Source organism: Neodothiora populina, assembly GCF_041146345.1.
Source record: "Neodothiora populina strain CPC 39397 chromosome Unknown canker_contig_8, whole genome shotgun sequence".
Classification (NCBI taxonomy): Eukaryota; Fungi; Ascomycota; class Dothideomycetes; order Dothideales; family Dothioraceae; genus Neodothiora; species Neodothiora populina.
In genome coordinates, this window is record NW_027191411.1 from 697,706 (window position 1) to 724,716 (window position 27,011).

At 51.2% G+C, this 27,011-nt stretch overlaps 9 protein-coding genes across 10 annotated transcripts; 4 read left to right on the forward strand and 5 right to left on the reverse strand.

Annotated features, from left to right (window-relative positions):
- Window positions 1-520: 520 nt before the first annotated feature.
- On the reverse strand, window positions 521-3,531 carry AAFC00_006709 (uncharacterized protein; the record flags this gene model as incomplete). The annotated part of the gene is made up of 2 exons (XM_069346700.1): window positions 521-587; window positions 689-3,531. The coding sequence occupies 2 exons, from the start codon at window positions 3,529-3,531 to the stop codon at window positions 521-523; spliced, it is 2,910 nt and encodes a 969-aa protein (XP_069199579.1).
- Window positions 3,532-4,886: 1,355 nt separating this feature from the next.
- On the reverse strand, window positions 4,887-6,573 carry AAFC00_006710 (uncharacterized protein; the record flags this gene model as incomplete). The annotated part of the gene is made up of 2 exons (XM_069346702.1): window positions 4,887-6,470; window positions 6,532-6,573. 2 exons carry the CDS (start codon window positions 6,571-6,573, stop codon window positions 4,887-4,889), a joined length of 1,626 nt encoding a protein of 541 aa, XP_069199580.1.
- Window positions 6,574-7,145: 572 nt separating this feature from the next.
- AAFC00_006711 (uncharacterized protein) lies at window positions 7,146-8,880 on the forward strand (the record flags this gene model as incomplete). Its single annotated transcript, XM_069346703.1, has 3 exons — window positions 7,146-7,190; window positions 7,258-8,499; window positions 8,554-8,880. The coding sequence occupies 3 exons, from the start codon at window positions 7,146-7,148 to the stop codon at window positions 8,878-8,880; spliced, it is 1,614 nt and encodes a 537-aa protein (XP_069199581.1).
- An 866-nt stretch (window positions 8,881-9,746) lies between these two features.
- On the forward strand, window positions 9,747-11,145 carry AAFC00_006712 (uncharacterized protein; the record flags this gene model as incomplete). Its single annotated transcript, XM_069346704.1, has 6 exons — window positions 9,747-9,821; window positions 9,892-10,050; window positions 10,129-10,291; window positions 10,373-10,590; window positions 10,643-10,783; window positions 10,837-11,145. The coding sequence occupies 6 exons, from the start codon at window positions 9,747-9,749 to the stop codon at window positions 11,143-11,145; spliced, it is 1,065 nt and encodes a 354-aa protein (XP_069199582.1).
- Window positions 11,146-12,215: 1,070 nt separating this feature from the next.
- On the reverse strand, window positions 12,216-13,802 carry AAFC00_006713 (uncharacterized protein; the record flags this gene model as incomplete). The annotated part of the gene is made up of 1 exon (XM_069346705.1): window positions 12,216-13,802. One exon carries the CDS (start codon window positions 13,800-13,802, stop codon window positions 12,216-12,218), a length of 1,587 nt encoding a protein of 528 aa, XP_069199583.1.
- Window positions 13,803-18,623: 4,821 nt separating this feature from the next.
- AAFC00_006714 (uncharacterized protein) lies at window positions 18,624-19,630 on the reverse strand (the record flags this gene model as incomplete). The annotated part of the gene is made up of 2 exons (XM_069346706.1): window positions 18,624-19,194; window positions 19,260-19,630. 2 exons carry the CDS (start codon window positions 19,628-19,630, stop codon window positions 18,624-18,626), a joined length of 942 nt encoding a protein of 313 aa, XP_069199584.1.
- Window positions 19,631-20,324: 694 nt separating this feature from the next.
- On the forward strand, window positions 20,325-22,643 carry AAFC00_006715 (uncharacterized protein; the record flags this gene model as incomplete). 2 transcript variants are annotated; one of them, XM_069346707.1, is made up of 2 exons in its annotated part: window positions 20,325-22,214; window positions 22,310-22,345. In XM_069346707.1, 2 exons carry the CDS (start codon window positions 20,325-20,327, stop codon window positions 22,343-22,345), a joined length of 1,926 nt encoding a protein of 641 aa, XP_069199586.1. The 2 variants fall into 2 exon arrangements, with proteins under 2 accessions (XP_069199586.1, XP_069199585.1); XM_069348367.1 differs by having other exon boundaries at window positions 20,325-22,643.
- A 703-nt stretch (window positions 22,644-23,346) lies between these two features.
- AAFC00_006716 (uncharacterized protein) lies at window positions 23,347-24,232 on the reverse strand (the record flags this gene model as incomplete). The annotated part of the gene is made up of 3 exons (XM_069346708.1): window positions 23,347-23,973; window positions 24,052-24,144; window positions 24,206-24,232. The coding sequence occupies 3 exons, from the start codon at window positions 24,230-24,232 to the stop codon at window positions 23,347-23,349; spliced, it is 747 nt and encodes a 248-aa protein (XP_069199587.1).
- A 346-nt stretch (window positions 24,233-24,578) lies between these two features.
- AAFC00_006717 (uncharacterized protein) lies at window positions 24,579-26,996 on the forward strand (the record flags this gene model as incomplete). The annotated part of the gene is made up of 1 exon (XM_069346709.1): window positions 24,579-26,996. One exon carries the CDS (start codon window positions 24,579-24,581, stop codon window positions 26,994-26,996), a length of 2,418 nt encoding a protein of 805 aa, XP_069199588.1.
- Window positions 26,997-27,011: the final 15 nt, after the last annotated feature.

Consider the following 27,011-nt stretch of genomic DNA (forward strand, 5'->3'; position numbering starts at 1 on the left):
ATCAGTTGGCAAATATATTATGTCTGGCGATCGCAAGACCATTGTTGCCATGTACCCTCTGGAAGTATAACATTTACGATTTCTCAATCAAGAAGGAGGACTTTGTTTGGTGCCGAGTACTAGCTATCTTATGCCAGCTATCGTTCAACAACAAGTCAAAAAAGAGAGAATTCAGACAGACCGCTTTAATCGCCAGCGGAACTCCCTCCATCAAGCGGAATGCCCAACCCCTCCTTCTTGACCTTCTCCCCCTTCTCAGCACCCCCATCCACTCCTTTCCTCGCGGGCGCGTCTGGCCTACGGAAAGGATGCGCCTCGGTGTTCAACACCCACTCATCCAGACTCACGACACTTTCCTCCTCGAACAGCAAGTAAAAGTACTTGAGCGTCTCGGCGATCCAGAAGCTCTCTTCCGAGTCTTCGAGATAGGTGTTCGACGGGTCTTTGGTCACGTCTGCGACGGCCGAGTGGCCGAATTCGGTGGATGTTGTGGCGTTGATCGCTAGGAACATTTGCCAGCCTACTTCACGCCAGTGGGGGAGCCGGTTATGCGGTGCATGTAGAAGACTGATTCGATGGCTTCGGGACTGGAGTTTGGGAGTTAGTGGGCTGTGGGATTGAGGAGAGGGGCATACACGGAAATGGAGGGGTGAGAGGAGATGGGATGAGATGGGGCGTGGTCACTTACCGGAGAATGTACTTCCGGTTGTTAACGCGCGTGTAGCCGGGCGGTAGTCTCTCGTCTTCGATTCTCTGCTTCGCAAATTCTTCTGTGGTCAGAGGCTCTTTGCTGACCACGTCCACAGGCTCTCGCACGGTGCCATCGGGGTAGTTGGATGCTTTCGTGGGGGTCGAAGGGATCTCGTCCAGATCTTCCTTTGCGTTCTTCGAGTCTTGGTATATCCGAGGATAAGTCTGGCCGGGGCTGGCACCTCCTTGTCTCTTTGTCAAGACAGAATCATCTGGGATTTGTTTTGCGGGCTTGGCCGGTCGCAACGGTGAGGTGTCAGACTGCGCCTGATACTCTGGCGTTCCAGGTTTGGGAGCCACAGCTGACGAGGCAGCGGCCACAGGTGAATATGTTTTCTTGCCTGTTCTAACGAATCCGTGCGGATCAAGTTCTTCCCAGTATTTGGTCTCGCTCCATTCGCAGTCGGTCTTGTCTTTGCAAGGCCAGAGCTGACCAGATTCCGGCATGATGCCTGTAGCTGTGACATTGTATGCCCAAACGCAGCCTTCTGTCAACTTTGCGCCAATCTCGACGTCTTCTTTGCGGTTGAAAATCTTGCCGCCCATGGCAAACATGGCACCAGCGAAACATGTCAGATGAGCGTGTTCTGGCTTAAGACTTCCCTTGTCACCGTCGGTATCGGGATCTCGGTAGGCAAGAAACTCCCCACTGATCAAGATGTCGAGGTTGTCAGGGGTCATGGGTCTGTAGAGAAGGTACTCGATGGCCGCGTCCATGGACTTTTCGTACATGGTGCGATACTTGGGTTCAAGCCCACCCAAAAGGACGTACTCCTTGGGTAAATACTCGTAGGTGCTGTCGGCCATGCCGCCGAGAGTAAAAGTGTCGGAGCCTCGTCGGTTAGACGACACCAGACCTTGAGGGATACAGACCTGCTCACCGCTGAGCTTGGGAGCGAAGGGCTTGGTCTGCTCTTGAAAGTCCTGAACTGCTTTTGGTGCAGTTTTCACGGCTTTCGGGGTTTCCGCAACATCAGCTAATTCGCCACCGAGTTGACGCTTTTGCTGCGTGTGTTTGGGAGCGGCAGTGTTATTATGAATCTCGTCATAAAGCTCCTGCTTCGCTGCCTTGCTGTCGAGAGTGGTCTCGTCATCCTCGACAGTCTTTTTGGTAGAGCTAAGCTCATGGTCCTCGTCTGTCCAGCCGGAGATTTTGCCGACTTTACCCACAGGCTGATCAACAGCTGAATCAGAAGCCGAGCGATCACCCGTCTTGCCCAAGACTTGTTTCTTGCCGGCTTTGGTGTCCAAAGCTCCCTCTTCGATGGGGTCGTCCCATCCAGAAATCTTACCAGCTTTTCCAGGCTGGTTTTGTCCAGCAGATTCTTCATCAGCATCGGACAAGGGCTTCTTGTCGATCTTCACCGGGTGACTTGCAACTTTGTCGCTGTCCAGAGTGTCCGGGTCCATAGCACCATTGTGGAGATTGGGCCTCGTGTTCTTCATAGGCAATTGAGCAGGCTTGTCGCAGCCGCTAGCATCGACATAAGTGGAAAATAGCCCAGGGATCAGCGTGCCGTTGACGGCGTCGTTTTGCCAGACATAAAAAGCGTCCGAAATTCGGTCGATGGCGTCGTAATACTTGGGTTCTTTCGTCAGCTGTGCCAGTCTGGTGAACTCCATGGAAAGTGAACCGAGCTCGGCCATCACGACATGTGTGGCAGCACGGTGAGGCTGCGAGGCGAACGTTGGCATCCAGTGATAATAAGTCACAGGCATACGGTTTGGCGTATCAAAAGCACCCATCAGGACTTCAGCCAGCTCCACGGCTTTGTCCAGAAGCGTCGAGTATTTGAAGTCACTCAAATCATAAGCAGAGAGCAGACCGCCAAGATAGCGAATCGTCGTTTCAAAGAGCGGAATGTCTTTCCTGGGGCTTGTGGTAAAATCGATCTTTCCAACGGCTCTCACAGCTTCCTCGAACTCTTCCTTCAGGCCCATAATCCACAGTGTGTCCAGCCCATCCACTAAGGTTGCAGCCCAGCCACAGAAGGGATCCTTAAATCCACCAGTGACAGGCTTGACCTCGTCGTGCATAAATGCATTGTCTCTGTATCCCTTCCAAGACCTCGCTGCCACTTCCTTGACTGCAGCCAGTTTGGACTTGCGATGGATTCTTTGCTCCTCGGTCTCGGCCTTGAAAGTATGCTGAATGCGAGGGATGGCCTTTGGTGTGCCAGTGGGAAGTTGGATGGTCGAAGAAACAGGGAAATGCTCTGGTTGCCTAGACCAGTGGATGGTTGACGTGGCGTGCTCCGTGGACTCGAACATGGCATCTCCTTCAGCCTCGTAGCCAAAGGGCACTTCGGGCACGGTTGGGGGATCGCTGGTCACGGCGGGCTTATTCGTCTTCGTGGCAACATTCTTCGTTGCGATGATGTCGCTGAGCACTGCGTCATCGAGCTCGATCTTGCCGGCCTTGAGGTGACCGGCGGGTGTAGCGGCTGCAGCTGGAGTAGGGGCAGGATGTAATACCGCAGCTGATGTTGTAGAGACAACTTGGTGTTTCGGATCGAAGGGCGGAGGGGTATATTCTGGAGGATATGCCAGTTCCTTCTCCTTCTCCTTGTCTTTCCCTGCTTCCTGTCCAGGACCTGCCTGGCCTTGTTGTGTAGACTGTTCATTCGTGGTGGGAGAGTTTCCAGACCCGGACTGCCTCAGCGAGCCTGCGCCAATGGCTGATGCCGTGGTCCAACTTCCATAACCCGAGAAATGGTAGAAAATGAGGATGGAAATGACGGCGAACGCTATGAACGCCCGATACCGTCGCATTCGAAACATGCTTTTGGGGGGGCGGGGTGAAAAGATAAGACTGTCAAGTGGTACTCATGCCACCGTACGAGGTCGGAACGCTGGTGGTAATAACAATACAGCAAATAAGGGAAATAACAACGTGACTTGAGGTTTCAAGGAGGGTCGAGAAACAGAATGACGGGAAATGGACAAAAAGAACAAGTAAAGTACTCTACTCAGTTATCTTCTACCTCGATACGAATGGAATGACTTGACCCTCATTCATAAAGGAATCAAAGGTAAGGTGGTGAATGCAACTTGACAAACTCGTCCACTTCTTTCAATCGCTTTCCCTTCTTGCGGTAGCCACAACCTTGGCGTGTGCCGACCTAAAGCATTCTTGTGATTCTACAGTCAAAAGTACCTTACTTGGAACCCAAAAGGGGGGCTTCTCCGCAGTCCCTAGACGCTATAAAGAATGCCAGTGTATCAGATGCGCCGATACTCCTTCACAGCCTTGTATCGAACTTTGATCGTGAGAGTTGTAGCCTTCTAGCCAGAAGCCGAAGAAGGTCTAGACATCTCTGATTTCTCCTCGGCAGGCTGTTCTCCTCCGGACGCTATGGACATGAGACACAATTCTCGTAGTAGAGATTGCATTCTTCCAACCGACTGAAACAGAGAGCGCATTCACAGATCAATACGAGCCGCAAGCACCGTCATGTGCAGCTGTGCTAAAGGGTCCAGAGGCTTCCCTCGTGGCTTTGACCTGCAGCTGCCCTCAATCAAGTTAGATTACCCGTATGGGTAAATACAAGACGGCCACATCTTCCACCACTGTTCTGCTGCTCACAATACTGTATATCTCGACACGTAAATACATATATATAAAAGCACACAATGGTATCTCCGAGTACAGTAGCTTCTTGAAGCAATTTCGCCCAACCACAGTCTTCATCCGTGTTCACCGTCCCTGAATCAATCTACCGTGCTATCAGATGCTGGGCCCTCGTGGCACCAAGTTATGCTTTCCCGTTGTCGATACATGCTGGCTATACGCACCAACATGTGAATACCATGACATTCACTTGCAAAGTCACAGGGGAAGTCCAGGTTCATTGGGATGGATGTTATGCTGCGCACATCGTCATGTCACATGTTCTATAATTCTTTTTTATGTTCCCTCCGCACAGCTGCTGTGCGAGCAGTTCAACTACAAGTACAAGCGATGCGATCTGATGCTGGTCCCACTGACAAGAATGGCTCCCCCTGCGCAGGCCTGCCGCCTGCCCGTGACTCCAGCTCGTACTGTAGCTATCGTCAAGACAACCTAACGTGAGCGAGCCCGTGACTGCGCGCAAGGATCGAATGGAGACATGACCTCATCCGTCATTGCCGTTCTTTTACTGCATGTCTTCACCACCAGGGCCAGGCGCACGGCCCATCTGTCGTGCCTTCAACATCTCATCGCAAAGCAACAGATTTGATGCAATACCAGTAGACGAGGCGATGCAGTTGCGAAGGACGCGGAACGAGTCGTAGACACCCTCCTGAGACGGGTCCATGGGCTCGCCAGTGGTCAGGTTAAGACCGACGACGTTACCCTCATTGTGCTCGTCTTGTAGGGATGCAATGGCATCCTGTACGTCGTGACCAGAGTTGGCAGCAAGTGTTTTGGGAATGACGAGGAGTGCATCGGAGAAAGCGTTGACACCCCACTTGGCCTTGCCCTTTACCGTCTTCCTGAAGGCCTCGCTGTTGAGATGTGAAGCGCAGGCAATCTGGAAGGCACCGGCACCCGGCACAACACTGCCGTCGACGATCATGTTGTACACACTCCTGAGACCATCGCGCACAGCATCCTTGATCTGGGCAATGGTGTGGCCGTTGGGACCCTTGATGAGCAGGGTGACCGACTTGGGGTCCTTGACGTCTTCGATGAAAGTGTACTTCTCCTCGCCGAGTTGGTGCTCGTAGACAGTACCTGCCCAGCCGAGAACATCGGGCGTCAGGTCGTCGACACTGTTCTGTGCAGTACCGCCGCAGATGAGCTGCAGTCTCTCCATGTTTCTTCTCTTGGCTCTCCTGAGGGCGAAGATGCCGTTCTTGACGAGGACGTCGAGAGACAGTGGGTCGATACCCTTTTGGTTGATGATGACAAAGCCCTTCTTGGGGTCGTCTCCACACACCTCCTTCTTGAGCTCAACAATCTTTCTCAGCTTCTCATCGACGAATCTGCGCTCCGACTCGACAAGCTTCTCTCTCTGCTCGGCGCTCGAGTAGTAGAAGCCAGAGTTGATCTCGGACTTTTCGTATTCCAGCGAAACGTTCAGGGTCAGGATGAAGGCGTTCTCGACACGCTTGGGCATGTCGGGGTGTCTGGCGCCGTGGTCGAGGGCCAGGCCACGAATGAGCTGAGTGTCAGCAGCTGTGCGGTGCTGCATGGTCATGATCTCGACCATGTGGAGATCAGGCTTCTCGCCAGCCTTGTAGATGGCAAGTACGGAGTCGACAATGTCAGGGGTGAGCTGCTCGGCCAGGGTCGCGTTGATCTTGGTAGATAGAGATGTTCGGGCAACGGACAAGAGTAGTTCTCTGTCGACCTCCTTGTCGACCTTGAATGTGTCGAGGAACTTGAGAGCCTCGGTCTTTGCAACATCGTAGCCATCAGCGATCACTCTGGGGTGGAGGCCCTCCGAGATGTATCTTTCTGCCTGTTTGAGAAGCTCGCCGACCATGAGCACTACTGAGGTGGTGCCATCTCCAGTGATGTCGTCTTGTGCGGTTGCAGCTCTTGCGATCATGACAGCGGTAGGGTTTTGTATTTGCATCTCGCGAAGCAGGACGCTTCCATCTTTGGTGAGCTTGATGCCTCCAGCACCGTCGACCAGCATCTTCAGCGTTCCCGACGGACCAAGGTTGGAGGCGAGGACATTCTGCAGACCTTCACCGGCGGCGATGTTCACCTTGAGTGCCTCACCTCTTCTCTGTAGCCGGTGAGTCAGTAAGGTGCTTCTACAACGGTGATATAAAGTGAGTATGGCATACCCTGGACTCCGCCTTTGGATTAAGTAATTGCGCGGCAGACATGTCGCTTGGATTATCAGGTGTGTGGTAACCTCAACGATGCTGTTGATATGCGGTTTCCAGGACTCTGAATATATATGAACTGTGGTGAAAGCAATGAGTGGAGAGGTATTGCGGTAATATTATGCCACTGTGTTTGCTGCTTCACACTTCTTGCTCCTGCTCCAAAAGTTCACACAGCACTCCCGCTCCCGCAGCTGGATCGCGCTTGCCGAATAAGGTACAGAGCACAGAACACAGAACGCAGGCAAGGCAAGTGCGCGGTGGGTGCGTCGCCGTGCTTCGGCGACTGCCTCAATTACTGTACTGTACAACGGCACCTGCCCGCAAAAGTCTCTGGAAAGGCTTGGCGAAGATATTCTCTTGATTTTTGGAGCCAAGACAATTTAGACAATTTCGAAGTCCTGCCGCATATTTTCTGCGAAGCTCACGAATTGTGAAAGCGAACTGACCACAATCCGCTCTCGTCGCCAGCAGATTCATCCACGACAAGAGGCGCAGTTGCCCGCGACATCCAACCCAGGCAGTGGCCAGAAGAACTCATCTCTAGCTTGTCAAGCTCATCAAGGCCCGCCATGTCGGTCGACTACCTCCTCCACGAGTCCTCCGTGGGCTATGCGGTTAGCCATTATCTCTGCATCTGCAGTCGAGACGTCGAGAGAAACATTGTATTGACAGAACCCCCAGATCTACAAGGTCCGCATGCAAGCCGACACTGTCGGTAACCGCCTGAAGGAAGTCCAGGAGCAATCCCAGGATCTTGCCAAGTTCGGCAAGATGGTCGAGCTCGTCTCTTTCGCTCCCTTCCAGGGTGCCTCCCAGGCGCTCGAGAACGCCAACCTTGTCTCCGAGGGTATCGTTTCCGACTACCTCAAGACCGTCCTCGAGGCCAACCTGCCCAAGGCCAGCAAGAAGAGCAAGACCACCCTCGGTGTCACCGACAAGAACTTGGCTGGATCCATCAAGGCCGCCTTCCCTTACGTCGAGTGCGAGACCTCTGACACCAGCGAGGTCGTTGGTGACCTCCTCCGTGGTCTTCGTCTTCACGCCGAGAAGCTCCTCAAGCAACTCCAGACCGGCGATGTCGACCGTGCCCAGCTTGGTCTCGGTCACGCCTACTCCCGCGCCAAGGTAAAGTTCAGCGTCCAGAAGAACGACAACCACATCATCCAGGCCATTGCCACCATCGACCACCTCGACAAGGCCGTCAACCAGTTCAGCATGCGTGTCCGCGAATGGTACGGATGGCACTTCCCCGAGCTGGTCAAGATTGTCTCGGACAACTTCCAGTACGCCCAGCTCGCTCTTCACATCAAGGACAAGAAGGCTCTCTCCGAGGACAGCCTTCACGAGCTTGCCGCCATTGTCGATGACGACGAGGCCGTCGCCAAGGCTATCATCGATGCTGCCAGAGTCTCCATGGGTCAAGACATCGGCGAAGCTGATATGGAGAACGTCATGGCATTCGCTGAGCGCGTTGTCTCGCTTACCAAGTACCGCAAGAGCGTCGGCAACTACCTAGTCTCTAAGATGGGCATAGTCGCTCCCAACTTGGCTGCTCTCATCGGCGAGACCGTCGGCGCTCGTCTCATCTCCAAGGCTGGATCTCTTACCAACTTGGCCAAGTACCCTGCCTCCACCGTGCAGATCCTCGGTGCCGAGAAGGCTCTCTTCCGTGCCCTCAAGACCAAGGGTAACACTCCCAAGTTCGGTATCATCTACCACTCTTCCTTCATTGGACGTGCTGGTGCCAAGAACAAGGGTCGTATCTCTCGCTTCCTCGCCAACAAGACCTCTATTGCCTCAAGAATCGACAACTTCTCCGAGACACCGACCACGAAATTCGGTGAGGCCCTCAAGGCCCAGGTTGAGGAGAGACTCAACTTCTACGCTACCGGCGAGGCTCCCACCAAGAACGAGCAGGCTATGGTAAGTGCTATCAATTATACAATCATCACAGATCATGGCTAACAAACTGTACAGCAAGCTGCCATGAACTCAGTGTTGGCCGACATCAACGTCGACGACCCGACCGCCGGTGCCGCCGAGGACGTCGAGATGGCCGACGGCATCACTAGCGCCGCAACAGAGCAAAAGGTGCGCGAGAAGAAGGCCAAGGAGGAGAAGAAGAAGGACAAGAAGAAGAGGAAGTCCGACGTCATGGAGGTCGACGACGAGGAGGAGGACAAGTCAGAGAAGAAGGACAAGAAGAAGAAGAGAAAGAGCGAGGGTGCCGTCGACGCCGAGGACACTCCCAAGAAAGAGAAGAAGGAGAAGAAGGAGAAGAAGTCGCGCAAGAGCATATCTTAAGCGCTTCTCCCTGTACGCTTCCTCTGATCTTTCTTCCTGTTCTCAAAAATGTAACACACCTTCTTCTTTTATCTTTGGGAGTCAAGAGGCGTCGATGGCGTTGTTGGCCTGGGTGGTTCTCACGAGCATATGTGGATGGTCCATTTTTATCTCTTTGCAATGCATCGAAATCAGGCGTGTTGCTATTGCTTGGTATACTTGTAGATGGTCTCTTGCAGCAGCTTTGCTGGCTATTTGAATATAAAATTGCGTCTTCTTCATACTGCGTTGACCTTTGCTTTCGTAGCTGAATTACGTGCGTTGACGATCATGAAACCAAATCTCCCTAACATGTATATTGTCCTTGGAGACCGCGAAACTGTACCTTGTTGTTCCTGCTAAATATCAAACTCACTTTCCAATTCACCCAACGATTCATCCGCCGAGTGCAAACCCCACCAAGTCCAGAGAAAATAAACGTCCAATTCACTTGGCAATCTATAGAGAGAAAATTTCCGGTGGGCGAAACGCTCGAACGTTTTTGACGGGTATCGAAGCCCACCCAGAGCAGAACCAGCCACTGACGCGAAAAAACACGCGAGAACTGCGAGCCGCGCCGAAGCGGCAATTTGGTAGTCTCTGTCTCCTTTCCCAATAGATGCGGAATCTTTCGCAAAGTGGTTTCAACGAAAAAAAGAACAACCTTAAAAACTTCTGAAAGGAGAGGCGACTTGAATTGAGGTGGTTTATATACAGACCGACACTCTTGTTCTTCTTCCCTTTTCCAAATTAAACCTTTTGAAATTACCTCTGGACCTGTTCGCGCGCGTCACTCAAACTTCGAACATACCTCTACCACTTCGAAATTTTAAATCATAATAATTAACATGGCCGATACCCACGACTCGAGGAAGCGCAAAGCAGGTGCTTTCGGTGGCGATGATTCTAGCAAAAGGTCAAAGGTATGCACTTATCAATAATGCAATAGAATATGTACGAAATATGGACCAGGGAAGCTAACTTGAACTAAAGCAGCAACCGAGGGGCAAGCAAGGAAAGGGTAGCTGGAACAAGAATGCCGAAGCATTCAAGAACCGTTCCATTCAGCCTGGCGACAGTGGTATCTGGGCGACCTGCGACAAGGGTAGAGAGGGCAAATGCATTGCTGAGTTGAGAGATCTCTTCGGAAGCGTACGTCCACTCTTGACTTCTTCCTGCTTGGCGCATTGCTATACAAACCTAGATCAGACTGAATCTAACCATTCATAGTACGCTGAAGAGCTCTACTCCGACCAGCTCGCTGCAGAGGCGATGGACGTAGACGATGACATGGAAATGGATCTCGAAGCTAGCATCAAGGCCGAGGTCGAGGGGATCAAGAAACCCACCCAAGAGCCCCTTTTCATCCCCATCAAGCTTGACGTACAGTGTGGTAAGCTTTCACTTCTCTACTTTTTCTCTCATTATACACTCATAACTCATGTCTCGAAAAGGTTACTCATACTACTGGTAGTTCTCTTCTTCAGAACTAGAGCACCAATTGAGCCCGTCTCGTTCGTGAGACACATCTGCAGAGATGCACTCAACAACCCTGGCAGAAAGCGAACAAGATTCGCGAAGCGGTTGAGTCCCATGACCTTGATGGGAAGAGCATCTGAGGAGGGTCTGGATGAGGTGGCGAAGAAAGTGCTCGCGCCTCATTTCCACAAGGATCCTCCAGAGCACAGAAAGGTAAGACCTTTCAAAGATAGTCACAGAGCTCTTGGCTGACCAGACCCGATAGTTTGCCATTCGCCCAACCCTAAGGAATCACAACGTGCTCAAACGTGATGTCATCATCCAGAAAGTGGCAGCAATGGTCGGACATGGCCACAAAGTCGATCTTAAGAACTACGATGATCTCATCGTAGTAGAAGCGTACACAGTAAGTCTGGACATTCTCATTGAAACGACAACCATCAAGACTAACGTCCATAGAATGTATGTGGTATGAGTGTCGTTCCCTCCGACTTTGAAGAACTCAAGAGATACAATCTCGCCGAGATCTTCAGTCCCACGCCAAAGGAGCAGCCGAAAGCGGAGGCTATAAAAGCAGCGCCCGAGGAGACGTCGAATGACGCCAAAGAGGTCGCCGAGGAGGAGTCTGAGACCAAGCCGGCTGAAGTGGCTGCTCCAGCAGAGGAAACCGCACCCGCAGAACCCGCGAAGACCGAGTCTGCGTCGACTGAAAATGTACCTGCTGAGAGCACAGAAGTAGCAGCAGAGGTTGCTGAGGAGAAATCATGATGGCTTGACCAAGTATACTAAAACATCAGTCAAATGACCTAGAACAAAAGCTCAAATCACACTCTTGCATCCGGGAGCATCTACAAAGCATAACTCGCCAATATCGTCTGTGATTCGCATTACCGGCAAAAGAACGCATATATGCCACCCCCTTTCTCAGCCATATACCTTAGATAGTCACTTGCAAATGGTATAGTTTGCCTGAGGCACACACATATACAGTACAGTACAATCCACCTCCAAAGCAGCCCGAGTCAAAAGCACAAATCAGACGCGAACAAGCGAAACGACCCGATATGCCGGTCCGGAGAAAGCGAGCGCAGCCCTGTCCTGTCTGAACTCCTAACCCTAACGAGGAAAAAGCAGGATCAAGGAAAACTTACTACTGCAGCCCTACGGACACGACTACATCGAACCCACATGAGATGATTCCGGACGGTATTAAACCGAATTAAATAATAATGAATGGGTTCTTTTGGCTCAACGTTTCTTCTTCTCTGCTTTTCGTGCTCTTCGCGCCACCCGTGTCTGGGATGGATTTTGAGTTTCTTTTCTCTTCGTTGCTTATTTTTCTCTGACCAGGTAGGTATTACTTGACGTGGTTGCGTAATGCGGTATTGCACTTACATACTACTATTTGTGTGCGGTAGGTATACTGCTGTTGCTAACCATCCATCAAACGCTTCGGCAAAACGATACAATTGTTCGAAGGAGAGAACACAGTCGTAGAAGAAGATATGCGGGAAGAAGAACATCGTTATTCAGATGCTGAAAAAGAACTAAAAAAAAATCCAACAAGCAAAACGCTCTTCCCAAATGGTATCTCTGTACTTTGCTCCCTTCGTCATCATCATCATCACACCTCTTTTTATCGACAGCGAAGACATATAATATTCTGACATGTATGGTTAGCAACAGCAGTATCCCTCTCCGCATCCAATTTCAACCCGAAAGACCCTGTTTACATCTGCTTGTCGTAACGCGACGACGGAATGAAGATCCGCCAAAAAGAAACCTGTATTGAAAAAAGAAAAAAAGAAGTCTTGATTCGTGAAAGAGAAAGGCCTCGTTTAACGACCACCAATCTGGTTCTTAGGAACCGGACGAACCCAAGCAAAAAGCAGGTTCAAGCCAAGAACAATGGCGCCGATGATGTAGAAGGCCTGGCCATAGAGAGACACAGATGTGGCCTTTCCCTTGACGATTTGGGTCTCAACAGAGTATCTGAAGACGATGGCGAAGACGATACCGCCGAGGTTGCCTGCTGCGCCGACGACACCACTGACGATGCCGTTGGCGTGAGGGTGGACGTGTGGCACGAGGGAGTAGTTGAGTCCGTTGGCGCCCTCGAGGAAGAATGCCAGGCCACCGGATACGAGGCCGATCAGGGCCGCGGAACTGTGGGGGTTCGTCACGCCAATGATGATCATGAAGACACCGGTCATGGTAACGTAGACGTGAAGAAGAACCTTCTTCGCCCACACACCACCGAATCGTCGGTAGGCAAAGTCGGAGACGATGCCTCCGAGGGGTCTGCAGATGACGTTGAATAGACCGAACATTGCGGCCCAGTTTCCAGATTCTTGGAGAGTCATTGGCGTAAGATTGACTCTGTAGTAAGTTCCAAGGATGCTGTTGACCGAGAGTTCGGTTCCGAAGGTGCAGAAGTAACACACTGCCACTGCAAGGGTAGGGAGAGAGAATACAACTGACATAGCTTCTTTGAACGAGGGCTTCTGGACTACCTCGCCACGAGCAGTGTCGAGCATTTGCTCTTCGCCAAGCTGAGCCTCGTTATCGCCGAACACACCACGCGTCTCGTCGAGTTTCTTCTCCTCGCTGGCAATATCTCCAGTGGATGGAGAATCGGCACGCTTCTTCTCGTTGTTGGAGGCAGAGATCTCCCCGGGGATCTGGACAATGTCTCCCTCAACACCGTGCTGGCGGAGGTTGTTCTCGGCGACTTGGAAGCGATCCGCCCACTTGCCGGTGGGAGTGTCCTGGCAGCAGAAGAATAGAGCGAGAGCAACGGCAGTGATCAAGACACCGGGAACGATGAAGGAGATGCGCCATGAGGAGTGCTGGGAGACGCCGTCGCTAACAAGGGAGTTGTAGATTGCAGGCATGACGAAGTAAGTGATACCGCCACCTGCATTACCGAGACCAGCAGTCAAGGAGTTCGCAGTACCGACAATGTTCTTGTCGAAGAAGCCAGTCGTCCATACTTGGCAAGGCACGAATGAGCCACCAAGCACACCAATGAAGAAACGGATGACGTAAAGACCAGCTGGACTTGAGATGGTACCGGCGAGGAATGTAGGAATAGCACCGATGAGGAGACATGCTGCGAAAGTGATGCGAGGTCCGAAGCGATCACAAGCAGGGCCAGCAACGAGACGGACGAGAAGAGTAGCAGTCAAAGCAATGATGTTGGAGTTGGCAATTTCGTGCTTGGAGAGACCCATGTCCTTGGCAATAACATCGCTCAAGAGAGGTGGGAAGGCATACCATGACCAGAATGCAATCATGAAACCAAACCACGCAAAGAAAAATACGCGGCCGTATTTGTTGATAGGATTGAAGATGGGAACTGATCGAGCCTTTCCATTGATGGGGTTGACCGCAGGTGCGGCAACCATAGCCGTGAATAGACCCATTGTTGTTTTATTATAGCAAGTAGATAAATGCGTTAACGAATTTTTTGTGGAAATTCCCAGAAAATTTGCGGAAGTGGCACCACCCGAGTAAGAATATGTATGAAAAGATGCTATAGTAGTTCTGATCAGTCACAGGATGGTAAACAACTGAGCTGATTTATGGTCACATATGTGTGACACCCGTGAGGTTTAATATTCGTCTTCCGACTATTGACGTCGATACGCAGGGTGATGCATCTCCGGTAGTTGTATTCACATAACGCCAAAGCAAAAGTAAGTCCGCGGGTGCAGATCGCGGGAGCCTCACGTTCTTCGGGGCCCAGACGAGGTGAATGCTTGGCTAGATAAGGGATTCGAACGGTGTGAGCATGGTTCCACGAACCTCTAACTTGACATCGATTTGACATCTCCGGCTTTGCTGACCTCGTAAGGACCGTGCAAAGGTCGAATCATATCACACAGTTGATCGTCACTCAAACCCTAGTGGTATTATGCTACCGCCCAAGTCATATAACGAGATACTCGAAGTACGCTGAGCACAATCAACGTATTTTCACTTCAGACGTTCCATACGATAGGATTTCTCAAAAGTGATAGTGTATGGTCGTAAACCCTTAGATGTATCCAAGCCGCATGCGTCAGATCTGCATAATAAAACATACAGCACATCGAGAAGCACTAAGGCGATCTCTCGTTGTTTTTGTCCCGGATCTTGGGAATCGTGAACTGCAATACCGTAAAAGTTGAGTGGTCGGTGGGGAGCTTGTGGGGGGACCGCTTATCTCTGTGACGCACAGATGTCATCCAAGGAGCCGCTGAACCACTATGGAGACTGTTTCTTATCAGTTGTCCCTGGGTTAGCCTTCCAGGTTCCAATTACATATATACAAAGATGCGCATTCCATCTTCTCCGCGGTTTGCTTTTTCGAAAGCTCCCTGCTTGGTAGCTAAGGCTGGCTGAGTTCTAGTACGCACTACACTTGATCTGCTTATCTTCACTCTGCATTGTTGCTCACATTTGCTTTCTCCCAAGCCTGGGCGATGCTGATGGTGTACTGCATATCGAACGACGGCTTTAGACTTTGAACGGTATACGTTATTGAACCTTTCATCCCGTCTCCTTTTACAATAATACAGTAAACGTAGTTGGTCAGGACTATCTTCAGCAATTTGTTGAACTCGTGGTAGGGCATGTGGTTATATAGAGTTCCGCCAATGATTCTACCCGCGTCCCTCTTATCTTTCAACGCAAGTCGACCAATCACTACTCGCTTCGTCATGGAAAGCACGAGGATAGATACTTGGCAGGGACTATATCTATGGTTTTGCTATTTCGTGTATATACCTTACAGATTGGCGTGCGTCTGCCAACCTAATACATTGATACGTGTCTTTCGACTTGGAATGGGTTAGAGTTTCATGGACTTCTCATTCTGGAGATTCCTGGAAGTGCGACAGGGACTGATCATGATCTAGATCTGGGTCTTCGCTGGAATCTCAAGCCTCAAACCCGTAACTGCTTGCATGGTCTTGTGAGCAGCCTAGCTGATGCAGCAGATGCTTGATAGCGACCAATAAAGAAAACAAAAGCTAGGAAAAGGAGAGCAACAGGGAGGTATGATCTCATCTCGGTCATGATCCACCGAGTCTCATCAACCGAATAGCCTAATGAATATTGCCAGATGTTTCTCCGCAGAAACAGCGTTGTTGAGCATATGGGATGCGTAGCAGTGCCACGCCATACTTGGGCGACCCCCCGGACACATGTTAACGAGCACAGTGAGCTAAATTCTCTATGAGCCGTTCCCTGACATCGGTCTCCGCGAATGCGATGTCTGAGGATGAGTGAGTCTCTCGCAGAAACATGCAGGGAGGGCTCATTGGAAAGAGAATTAGTGGAATGATATATAAGGAGAGACACCTAATATGGTAAAAGCGACGACGATCAGTCTGTCCTCGGAGATGTAGATGTAAGGGTGTGGTTGGGCTGTGCTTGGACCTGTGCCGATAAGTTCGTCGTCTACATAGAGTATGGTCGGAGATGTCCAATACGGATGTCCAAAACGGGCACATTCGGGATTGCGATGGAAAAAGAGAGAACCTGACAACATCTCCTAGGATCATGACTACTCATCATGTTGACAAAGCGGTGACTTGACGTGGTGCCACCAAGGGGCCGTGTTGCAAAGTGGATAGCATGATCCCCTGTGAATGCTGTAATTGGCTCGCGTGATGAACGGCTCTTTTGCTCGTAAAGCCTTATGGGTGGCCTTGGGCGCAAGTCGTGCAGTCGAGATATTTGTTTCGGCAATGGTTGTTCTCCCTCCCGCTCCGACTTCGACCTGGGCGCCACTTTAGCATGCCATGTCCCAAACGTGTCGCCCAAGATTGATGCCTCTGATGTGGATGAAGCAACTTTCAGGTCACTATTGAGCTTTAGGACTTCATGATAAAAGAGAGCCCTGGTCGCCGACTGTATGTCGCGTCGAGCATCTGTGGCTGCTCCAACTCGGAGCGACTGATGAAGTCGCAGAACCTGATATCAGTACCGCAACACGTTCCTATGTGTAGCCTTGAGGAGCTTGAACTCGAAGCAATACAGAACGCCGGCTAAGCTGACACTCACCTCGCCAATCGTTGTCCTAAGCTTTCCTTGACCCGACATTGTCTAGACGGGAATGGCTGAACATCTGTATGCGAGACCAAAAGTCCTTATCCTGGCCGATACAACCTGATAACAACCGCAACAAGCTCTATGCCAGTTCGCCAGAAGCCGCCGGGAATCGTGCAATGTTTCATTGACTTCCATTCAGCTAGCGTACAGCAACATGGTGCGACGCCCCTATAACATGTTGCTGCATCAGAAGGGGATGCCCGATGGGTCAGTGATGAAAGCAGGCGACTCTCTACGGATACACGTCCGAGGTCGAGGCATGGACATAGCCACTGGCCAGAAGTCATCATCAGACCCACCCATGGCAAAGGCGGTTTGTCGTTCGTGATCATACTAATGAACAGCCTTCATTTGCGTCAACCTACTGCTAGATCCTCTGATCTCTCACAACTCCACACCAGCTACGGCTGTACCAAGGCTTGTGAGCAGGTGAACTGCTTTTGGCAATAGTGGACTACTCGAATGACTGTCTAGACGTGGTTGCATGTGACAAATGGTATAGATGGTCCAGCACTCATGAACATATATTCTGATCAGACACAGAGCGATTGCGGAGCTGGAGACAGGCCTGAGTGGGGGCAAGCAAGAGCGAAGATATATCCAACTGTGTCAGGAGTGGAACTGCTGTGCTGTCGACAGAGGGGGTGCTGTCATCATGAGAACCTACAGTCGAACGGGGCGCTGCGTCCTGTTCTGGTCCATTCTGCGTGCTTTGAATAGACGGACAGTGCCTAGATGATATGGTCAGCCAATGATGTTCCCTTTTCCTGAAGATAGCAGCAATATTGAACATGCAGTGAAGTATACGACAGGTACCTTAAGTACTTCACTTCCATGTCCGCCGAACCATTGCTAGCGCTGAACCAAATGATCTGCGCGGGCCGTCGCTGCCTCCTCCACGTGGGTCATTCTCTATCAACTGTACAAAAACTTTGGGTTCTCGTAAGGGTATAACTCGTGGATAATGTTCAATAGACTACTTGTAGTATATCATGAAATCATTTTTTGGTCGTAGTACAGAGCCTTTGACAGACAAGGTATAACATAATGATAAAGTAATGTATGTTGGAGGCAATCGTCATGGTTGCAGGTACAGAACCCTGCGGTTTCATTGGTCGAGAATCGAAAGGTAAGGTAGCATGACTCGCGTTACACCAAAAGCTGCAGTGTTTAAATATACCTGTAATCGCAGTCCAAACCACTTTCCATGTCCACCTTGAGTCGATCGACTTCTTGCGCAATCCGACACCCGATCAAAGTCATGTCGCCGCCCTTAACTTTGCCCACTTATATTTACAAGATCCTCCCAGAGGCGCCGCCGGAACCCCTCCCAGAAGCTTTACCACTCTCACCTTTGGACGCAGCAGATGGCTTCCTTCACTTGTCCACAGCCGATCAAACCCCTGCTACTGTGTCTCGCTTCTTCACTAGCCATGAGGCTGTCTGGATACTAAAGATCGCCCTCAAAAAGCTCGATGACGGTCCGGGAGAAGTCAAGTGGGAGACTAGCAGCAATCACGGGGTCTTTGCGCATCTTTACGGCGCAAATATTGGCAAGGAGGAAATCGACGAAGTAATCAAGGTGGAAAGAGGCGGAGACTGGAGTCAGAAGTCTTGGAGTGGCATTCTATAGAAGGGCACATGCCGCACCTCTGGTTACAGTAGACGTACACTGCTGATCTCTAAATGCATCTTCTGCACGACAGCTAAGTCACAAGAGCATATGGAATGCCCGAAGTAGACGGAAACAATCTCAACCCAATTCCTCATGACATCGGGAAAACGTGACCGCCCGAAGAATGGTTGCGCTCTTGCATGGGACTATAGCCAAAGTGCTGTCAAATGGTTGAAGCACAAACTTGATATTCGTGAAACACGATTTGACCTCTACACGCTGGCATTTGATGAAGCATTGTCTGAGGGCTAGTGTCGAGGCAAGTTCTCGTGAAATGGGATCTGCCTCTTCAGCCTGGAAACTTTGCACCATTCGTTCGACGCAGATAGCTAGCACCGCGCCACTACTATTCGGGTCAGCTGGTCGGCCAACGCCAAGCGCTGCCTCGTACATGGCAGTGAACGTAGAGCAGTTGTTAGCGGGCATTGAAAAAGGATGTGTATTTATTGCTGCACAGTACTCTTGATTTGTCTTATACCTGTGCACTCTCACCCTGCTGTGCTTCGGCTTTGACATTCTTCGGTACTACCTTCAAACTAAAGTCAACGTGGCCAACTCCTTGGTGGATGCTGCTTGTTGAGATAATGTCAATATCCGGACAGACATATGCCTCCACATTCTTCTCAGTCAAGCCACCTGATACCTCAACGAGCGGTGCTCTTACACCACGACCGTGTTGATCTTTGATGATCTTAGCGGCTTCCTTGAGTTCCCCGGGAGAGAAATTATCGAGCATTACGACGTCTGCACCGGCATTGATTGCTGCATGGGCCTCGGTCACTGTCTGACACTCCACTTCGACCTTTATAGCAAAGCCTCCGGCAGCCCTCGCGGCAGTGACTGCGTTGGGGATTGAACCGCAGGCCCAGATATGGTTATCTTTAAGCATGGTCATGGTACTGAGATCTTGTCGATGTGGATCACAACCACCTACAATCATGCCATATTTCTCCACGATGCGAAAGCCGGGAGTGGTCTTTCTGGTGCCAGCCAGGATTCCTGAGTATCCTGCATTCTCAAGCAGTGTCTTGAGAGATTGGGATCTAGCGGCCGGGTCAGCAAGCTGTGCAAATTGTGGCCTTGAGGGCGTTAGAATCGACAAACTTACTTCGTGGCTATGCCGGAGCATCGCGCAAGCACATTCAATGCAACTCTCTCGCCTAACAAGAGGTTTCGTGTTGGGCCCCTTACGATAGCAATGCACTGCTTCTTTTCCTTTACTCCCACCTGTTCGCCCTCGGTAACCTGCCACTCAACGGTGCAGCCGAGTTGGTTGAAAATCTCATCAAAGAATGGTACTCCGGCTAGGACACCAGCGGATTTTGCCAACAGGCGGGCTTCGGCGGGCGCAGAGCCTACAACGAATCCGCCATAATCGAAAGAAGGGGTGTCCTCTGCGAGCCAGGCAGTGATAATTGACGCCCACGAGGGAGGGAGGAGATCGGCCGGATTGCCGAGAGCTGGCGCTCCTTGTTTCATCGTTGTTCGCACCTTCACGGTAGTCGATCTAAGACTGGATCTCCAGTCACAGTGTCTCAGTCCAGTACTTCAATGTTACAGGTATATGCAAGTGCAAATATTGACAGATCAATGTGCTGACGGAAGAGCACCACGGCAAAAGCCAAAGACAGACCTTCTGGGGTTCTAAGTGGGGTCAGCGCGGGGCGAACAAGCACATTCATTTCCAACCGCCGCTTAAAGCCGATCTTTAATTATTATGCGACCTTAACCGCCAGCTTGACATTGCCTACATATGTCCTTGCCATAGAACATAATCAATTCAAGCAGTCACTTCATGTGGGCGCCACTCTCGACTCCTCGATGCCCACAACTAGGATAATCGGCTCTTCTCGGCGTCTGCTCGCTGTTTTCCTGACAGCAGGACGCAGGCTATTGGCGCATACCTAGGCGCTTGGGTGATACCTCATCTGTTAGAAACATGGATGTCGAATATCTATGGTCCAAACCGACATGTATACGTGATGCCTTGTGAATTGATTTGGACATGATCTATTCATACCATAACTAATATACTGCAGTCAGCATTGGTCAGTCAGTGACAGATTCGATATGGCATATATACTTGACCTACAATACCTTCTCGAATCAGCAAGTCATTATTTCCTTCGTCCCACCGCCACTATTCATTCTGACATATTATTGTACATACCATATGAATCCCGTCTCCTTACAATGGTCTCTAGATCAGACAGCCGCCACCATCCCACGCCTTGTCACTGCTGTTAGTAGCGACAAGATCGACCCAATAGCATTGCGGATATGCGAGAGCTTTGGTGCAAAATTACCACTGGATGGTATAGTCAGACGCAAACTTGAGATGCTGAAGAAGTGTTCCCCCCGTCAAAACACTGTCAACTTTTTGAAAAGCACATTTGGTTATGCAAAGGGAGATGCTGTGGATTATTTGCTTGGTTCAGACGGCGGTATTAGGTTCCTGAGCTTGACCTGTGCATTGCTTTGCACATCTGATACCGACTTCGCTGCGACCATCTTGCATGGTCTCATCCTGGAGACCGCACCATCAAGTTATCGTACAAGCGCACAAGAGGACCGTCTGCCGACTGTTTCGACTTTCCACCGATTGCTCGAGGTACTGGAAGACAAGCTTTGTCGCGTTGGCTTTGCGTTGGAGGTGGCTGGTTATCAGAGAGATCTTCTTGATCTCTATCGCCTCGGAATTGACGAGAAACGTCCTTCATCAGGAGTCATTATGGCTCTTGTCCAAGCTTTCATGGCTACCCATCGCTTAGGATCCGGACGTTCGGTAGAGGTCCGCGCATATTCTGGTGTCCCATGGATTGTTGCACTCACCAAGTGGATGCTGGGCGCACCTCCTGCTATATACACTGCGGAGGGTAGAGCTCTGTACGATGGGAGTTTATCTAAGACTTGTGTATTCATTAACCAGGACCACGGCATGCACGAAGAAGTCAAAGTCATGCAGTCCATTGACGGGCCCCGTGTCCTCTGGTCCGGACCTGTAGACGCCCAGGAATGCTGGTCTGGGATGGTCACAATACAGGCCTATGGTGAATTGCAGCTAGCCAACATGGGACTACTCGCTCCTGATTCCAAGCAAGCACTCGAAGAAGTATTACCATACGCAATTTCGTTGGCGAACAGGAAGCTGCATGCCTTGAATAGTTCTGATTTTGGCATTCCGTTCCACCCTGCACTTGGCTACAAATATTATCGTAGAGCAAATGCAAACACTGATCTGGCCGATCATCGAGCTTCCGTCATTGGCACTAAAAGACAACTGTCTTCTGTCATGGCATCATATCTAGGGCGCGACGCCAAGTCCGCCCATTGGCGTGAGATGGGTGAAGAGGAGCGGTTTCCAGAGTTGGAACGCTTCCTGGACGGACTTGCAGAGACTTGTGGTTGCCATACTTGCACGCACAGTTCATCTGCTTGCGAGGACACCAGACTTGGACTCACAAAGCACGAGAAGGGATCACCGACCAGCCTGGCTTCGCTCGCAAGTTCGATATGTGGCAAAGCAGCCCAGGGGAAGAGCATACAAGAGAGATGCGCTGTGCTACGTTACTGGGCACATGTTTCTCTCATGACAACAGAAATACTTGCTTTGTCTTTATATGACTGGACGGAAGGCATACAAGTGTATTGGCGTGGGGGTGTCTCAGCTCTATCTCGCATTGAAGACTATTTCACGAGTGTTGTACACGAAAGCTTGTTCTGGACCGCTTCGGTGTCGTTTTGTCACGTGCGAACTATACTCGGATTTGCATTGTCCCTAGTCGGTCACCAAGTATCTCGGGAGATTAAAGACGGAACATGGATTGCTTCCTCATTTAAAGGACAAGCTGTCTACCCCCTGATGTTTGACTTGGAGGGCATCAATGCTCATCCACTCCTACTCGGTGGTGGGGCTGGCCAGTTGAGATTAGAAAGCCAAAAAATCCAGAAAGTTGTCAGTAGGAGCGTACCACAAGTAGAGACGTCGGACGCATCTACACTCGATGCATCCGTCGTCACCGGCCTGCGAAGCCCTGACCGCAACACTAGTGTCCTGTGGAAGGTACGCCGCATCGACAATGGCCTGGAATTGTACTTCCATACCACTTGTTCCCAGGAGAAGCACAACCCCCACGACACACTGACAACCATCTCCAGAAGTCTGTTCGTCAATTGCGACCATCCCGCTACTAGCCCCCTTTCGCAAGCTACGGCAGAAAAGTGTGTCTTCACCACAGCCCCATTTTATCAGAGTGCTGTTCCTGCTCGTTATTTTGATTCCAATCAAGGTATGAGCAGCCATATTCGAGTCAGGGAAGCGCAATCCACGGGGACGCCTTTCAAGATCCGTATCTTCCCGACCACAGATAACGGAGGATTGCGTTTGTTCGCCATGTGTAGTTCCTTCCCAGGCGTTGTCAGGAGCAACGCTTGCCTGCAATGCTGTGTCGATGTGTGCCTCAAGTCAGGACTGGAGTATATAGTGTTGTGATGGAGTGTGGACTTGTCTATACAGGGGTCATTAGGTGGAGCATCTTGAATTATGGTGTTGATCATTTGATGTCTTAGAGGCGTATATAAATCATAGATCAGGAGATAGCATTGCTTTATTATTTGGTCATTTCTGCAGTATATAGTGAATACATAGTCTACAAGCCCAACAATGTAGTAAATGCGTTTGCTCGATCCGACCATGAGAGGGCGTGGTTGAGCACGGCAGGAAGGTATGTTTAACAATGAAAGAAGATATCTGAGGAAAGAGCCAAGATATGGCCAGGGTCGCCCTACGTAATGATCCGAAAAGTAGATCGACCCGAGTACAAGATCTCCAAGGCGCAGTCGGAATCAAGACACGGACGGAGAAAGAAGCACTGCAGTACACATTTTTCTTCCCTTCCGATACTCGCTACTCGGCAATATGTCTCTCGTTTATTGAAGGATCACATTTTGTCGAGCCGGGCCATAGAAGAATGATGAATGTGACAAAAAGCAAAGAACACAGGCTCTCATTCCTCTTCTTTCTCCCCCGCTTTAGTCTGCAGAGAAACTCTATAGTACAGACAACAAGATCAAGGAACGCTCATAGACACAGCAACCGACGTTTTCGTCTCCTTCCGCGCAGCATTTGATTCACACATTCTGAATATGTCCTTTGCTCAGACGAAGTTTGACTGAGGGAAAGATGCGCTCGTTCTTCATCGTCCCTTTCTGACCCACTCCTCGAGTGTCTCTCTCACGCCCTTGACCTTGTCGACGGCCTGGTAGTAGCCCATCTGGCTGTGAGCCTTGCCCGTCTCGATGAAATGCGTGACGCCGTCGCGAGCGCGGATGTGGTTGTCAGCGAGCACGGGGTACTTCTTCTCGTATTCCCAGGCCAGGTTGCCGACGTTTCTGGTGGTGATGGGGATAACGTAGTGAGCGCAAGTGAGACCGGTAGCGACGGGGATGATGCCGCGCAGGAGAATGTTGCGGTTGCGAGCGACGATGGAACCAGCCATTGCGGCGACTAGAACGTAGACAGAGCCCGGCAGGAGCTTCTCGCCGCTCTCCTTGGGGGGTGCGAGAGATGCCAGGGTCGAGGTGAAGGAGTTTTCTAGATCCAAGGTCTTGTCCAGGGCGGTGTTGATGCCATCTTCGGCTTTGACGGCCTGAGTGTGCAGGAAGAGACGTGCGACGCGGATCTGTTCGGCGAGGCGCGCGGTGGGTGAGCGAGGGGGAATCGTCTCCTCGGGAGTGGGCACTTCGGGTGCGACGGTGGTCGCGTGGATCTCTTGTGGGGTGGGCTCGCTGGCGGGAATGTCATAGATGGGTTTACGATTGTGCTGTTCGAGGCGGACATGTCAGAAGGAGTTTTCTTTCGGATTGTATATCTCTCGGAGGGAATTGGGTGGGTGGCATACGTGTTGTAGGAAACCATCCGGCGCTTCGGCGTAGACTCTGGTTGAAGGGTAGAGGGCCAGGCCGGCAGTGAGGGCGGCCATGGGCAGAGCGCGCTGTAGATTTGTCAGTATGCCGATCATCTCGAAGGACAATTGGAAGAAGCTGAACACTCACATGCCGTAGGAGGGGTTGGAATGCCATTGCGGAATATGGATGGTAGGTCACTGTATACCGTTACCTCTCCAAAGACTCGAATTGAAGCTCTGAAGTCGGACTTGGACTTGTTTGTACAAAGGTACTTCCTTCCTTCCTCATCGGCTCAGCCCTTTCCGCTTGCCGATGTCCCCCGACTTGCACCTTCCTCCGTCACAAGCTTGGCATCCGACAAGTGACGATGTGGACGCTGCTGCTGTTGCATCTGTGCATTACACGATAAAGTGAGGTGCTGTACTGTATGCATGCGGTGTCTTGCAGAAAACAATACTTTTGCTCATTGTATTTGTACATATTCTCTTGGTTTTTCTTTGTTCCTTCCAGCGCTAGGATCATGTTTAATCGTCTGCAGAGACAGCCATGGACATGTGCAAAATGTATCAAACAATTAGAACACAAGAGTGATTCGAGAAGGCGCGCTTTGGCAACAGCAGCAGCTGCAGCAGCAACGACGGCAGGAACGACGCCAGCAGGCGTAGCACATGCAAGACCACTTTCCCACACCGATCCATCTGCCACTCAGGATGACTCGGCTTTGCGCAAGATCTTCGACTCTCAGTCTTTCTGGAAAGACTTCTCTTCTCGAACCAAACATCAATATGGAGGCAAATCCCTTGGTCTATTCCAGAACCGCTATTTGACCAAACCCGGTGGATTCGAGCAATTTGCTTCTGTCACTCTGGCCAAATGCAAGAGGATTGTGGCCAAGGTCTTAGCCTATGACACGCCCGAAGGATACAGGAAAATCACCAGAGACTTGGATCGACTGAGTGATTTGTTATGTCGAGTCATAGATCTCTCGGATTTCATTCGCTCCGTCCATCCGGACAGAAAGATACAGGCTGCGGCTACCCAGGCATATGCTATCATGTTCGAGTACATGAACGTCTTGAACACCACTACTGGCTTGAACGATCAGTTGAAGATCGCAGCTGCGATACCGGAAGTCTGGGATTCATGGAGTGAAGAGGAGAAGACGGTAGCCAACATTCTGATGAAGGACTTTGCCAAGTCTGCTATAGACCTGGCCGAGGGGGATCGTCAGGCATTTGTCGACATTTCCAACGACATTGCTGAGGTTGGCCCTATGTTTGTCGACGACATGGCGGCCGAGAAGCCTGTCCTGCAGTTCCAGAGCAGCCGGTTGAAGGGTATGGATCCCACCGTGGTGCGCCAACTTACTCGTTGGGGCTCTGTTTCCTTACCCACGATCGGAATGCCTGCCATGCTCGCCTTGCGCACTGTTGATGATGCAGACACTCGTCGGGAAATCTACATGGCCAATCGTACTTCCTCGAAAACCAACATCGAACGCTTAGAGCATCTCTTACATCGCCGCGCCGAACTCGCAAAGCTATCAGGCTATGATTCCTTTGCACACATGGCCCTGACTGACAAAATGGCAAAGTCACCCGAGGCCGTCACTGGCTTCCTTGATGCTTTAGCGACGGCGAATGCTCCTCATGCTCGAGACGAAGTGAGTGAGCTTCTCGAACTCAAAAAGGGCGATGCTCAGTCCGGCAATTTCCCCGGTGCAATCAATGCCTGGGATCGAGACTACTACCAACACCGTCTGCTTTCTTCCATGCGGTCGAGGACAAGGACACCCGACGTTCTATCAGCATACTTCTCGCTCGGAACTGTGATGCAAGGTCTATCACGCCTGTTTAACCGCCTCTACGGTGTGCGCCTTGTACCACGTGAAGCCGCTGCCGGCGAAACATGGAATGATGAGGTTCGTCGCCTTGATGTCATCGACGACACCGAAGGACACATTGCCGTGATATACTGTGACCTTTTCTCTCGCGCCGGCAAATCTCCCAATCCAGCTCACTTCACTGTTCGCTGCTCCCGTAGAATCCACGACGACGAACTCGAAGAAGCTGCTGCCGTGGTCCAGCACGCACCCGACCTCTTCTCAAGCCCATACGAAGCTGTCTCTGACGGTCTCGCCCTCAACTTCAGCAACAAAGACAACGGACACCTCTACCAATTGCCGACCATTGCTCTCATCTGCGACTTTGACCTCCCACAGCCCAGCGGCGACCGCTCGCGACCAGCTCTACTCACTTTCCGAGAAGTCCAAACGCTATTTCACGAAATGGGCCACGCACTCCACTCTCTCCTCGGACGCACCAGTCTCCAAAATGTAAGCGGCACGCGATGCGCCACCGACTTCGCAGAACTGCCCTCGGTACTAATGGAGCACTTCGCCTCTGCGCCCGAAGTCCTCGGTCTCTACGCCCGCCACTGGGAAACCGATGCACCTCTCGACCCAAAAAGAGTCCAAGACCGCCTAGCCCTGGACAAAAAGACGCACGCATCCGAAGTCGAAGCACAGATCCTACTCTCCATGCTCGACCAGACCTACCACGCCTCCCACACCGGAAAAACAGACAGCACGAAACTCTACCACTCGGTCTGGAACCGATACTCGACCGTCCCGGAACCAGCAGGCACCAAATGGCAGGGCTTCTTCGGGCACCTCTTCGGCTACGGCGCCACGTACTACGCCTACCTCTTCGACCGCGCCATAGCAGGCAAGATCTGGAAAGACGTCTTCCAACGCACGCAGCTGGGCGCCGTCGATCCCGCTCAGGGCGCGCTGTTCAAGGACGAGGTGCTGAGTCATGGAGGCGGCCGCGACGGCTGGCATTGTATCGCTGGTGCGTTGAGGGATGAAACGGGCAAACTGGCTGAGGGTAAGGAGGCCGCTATGAAGATGGTTGGCGAGTGGGGTGTCAGGGATTAAAAACGTCTCGATGTC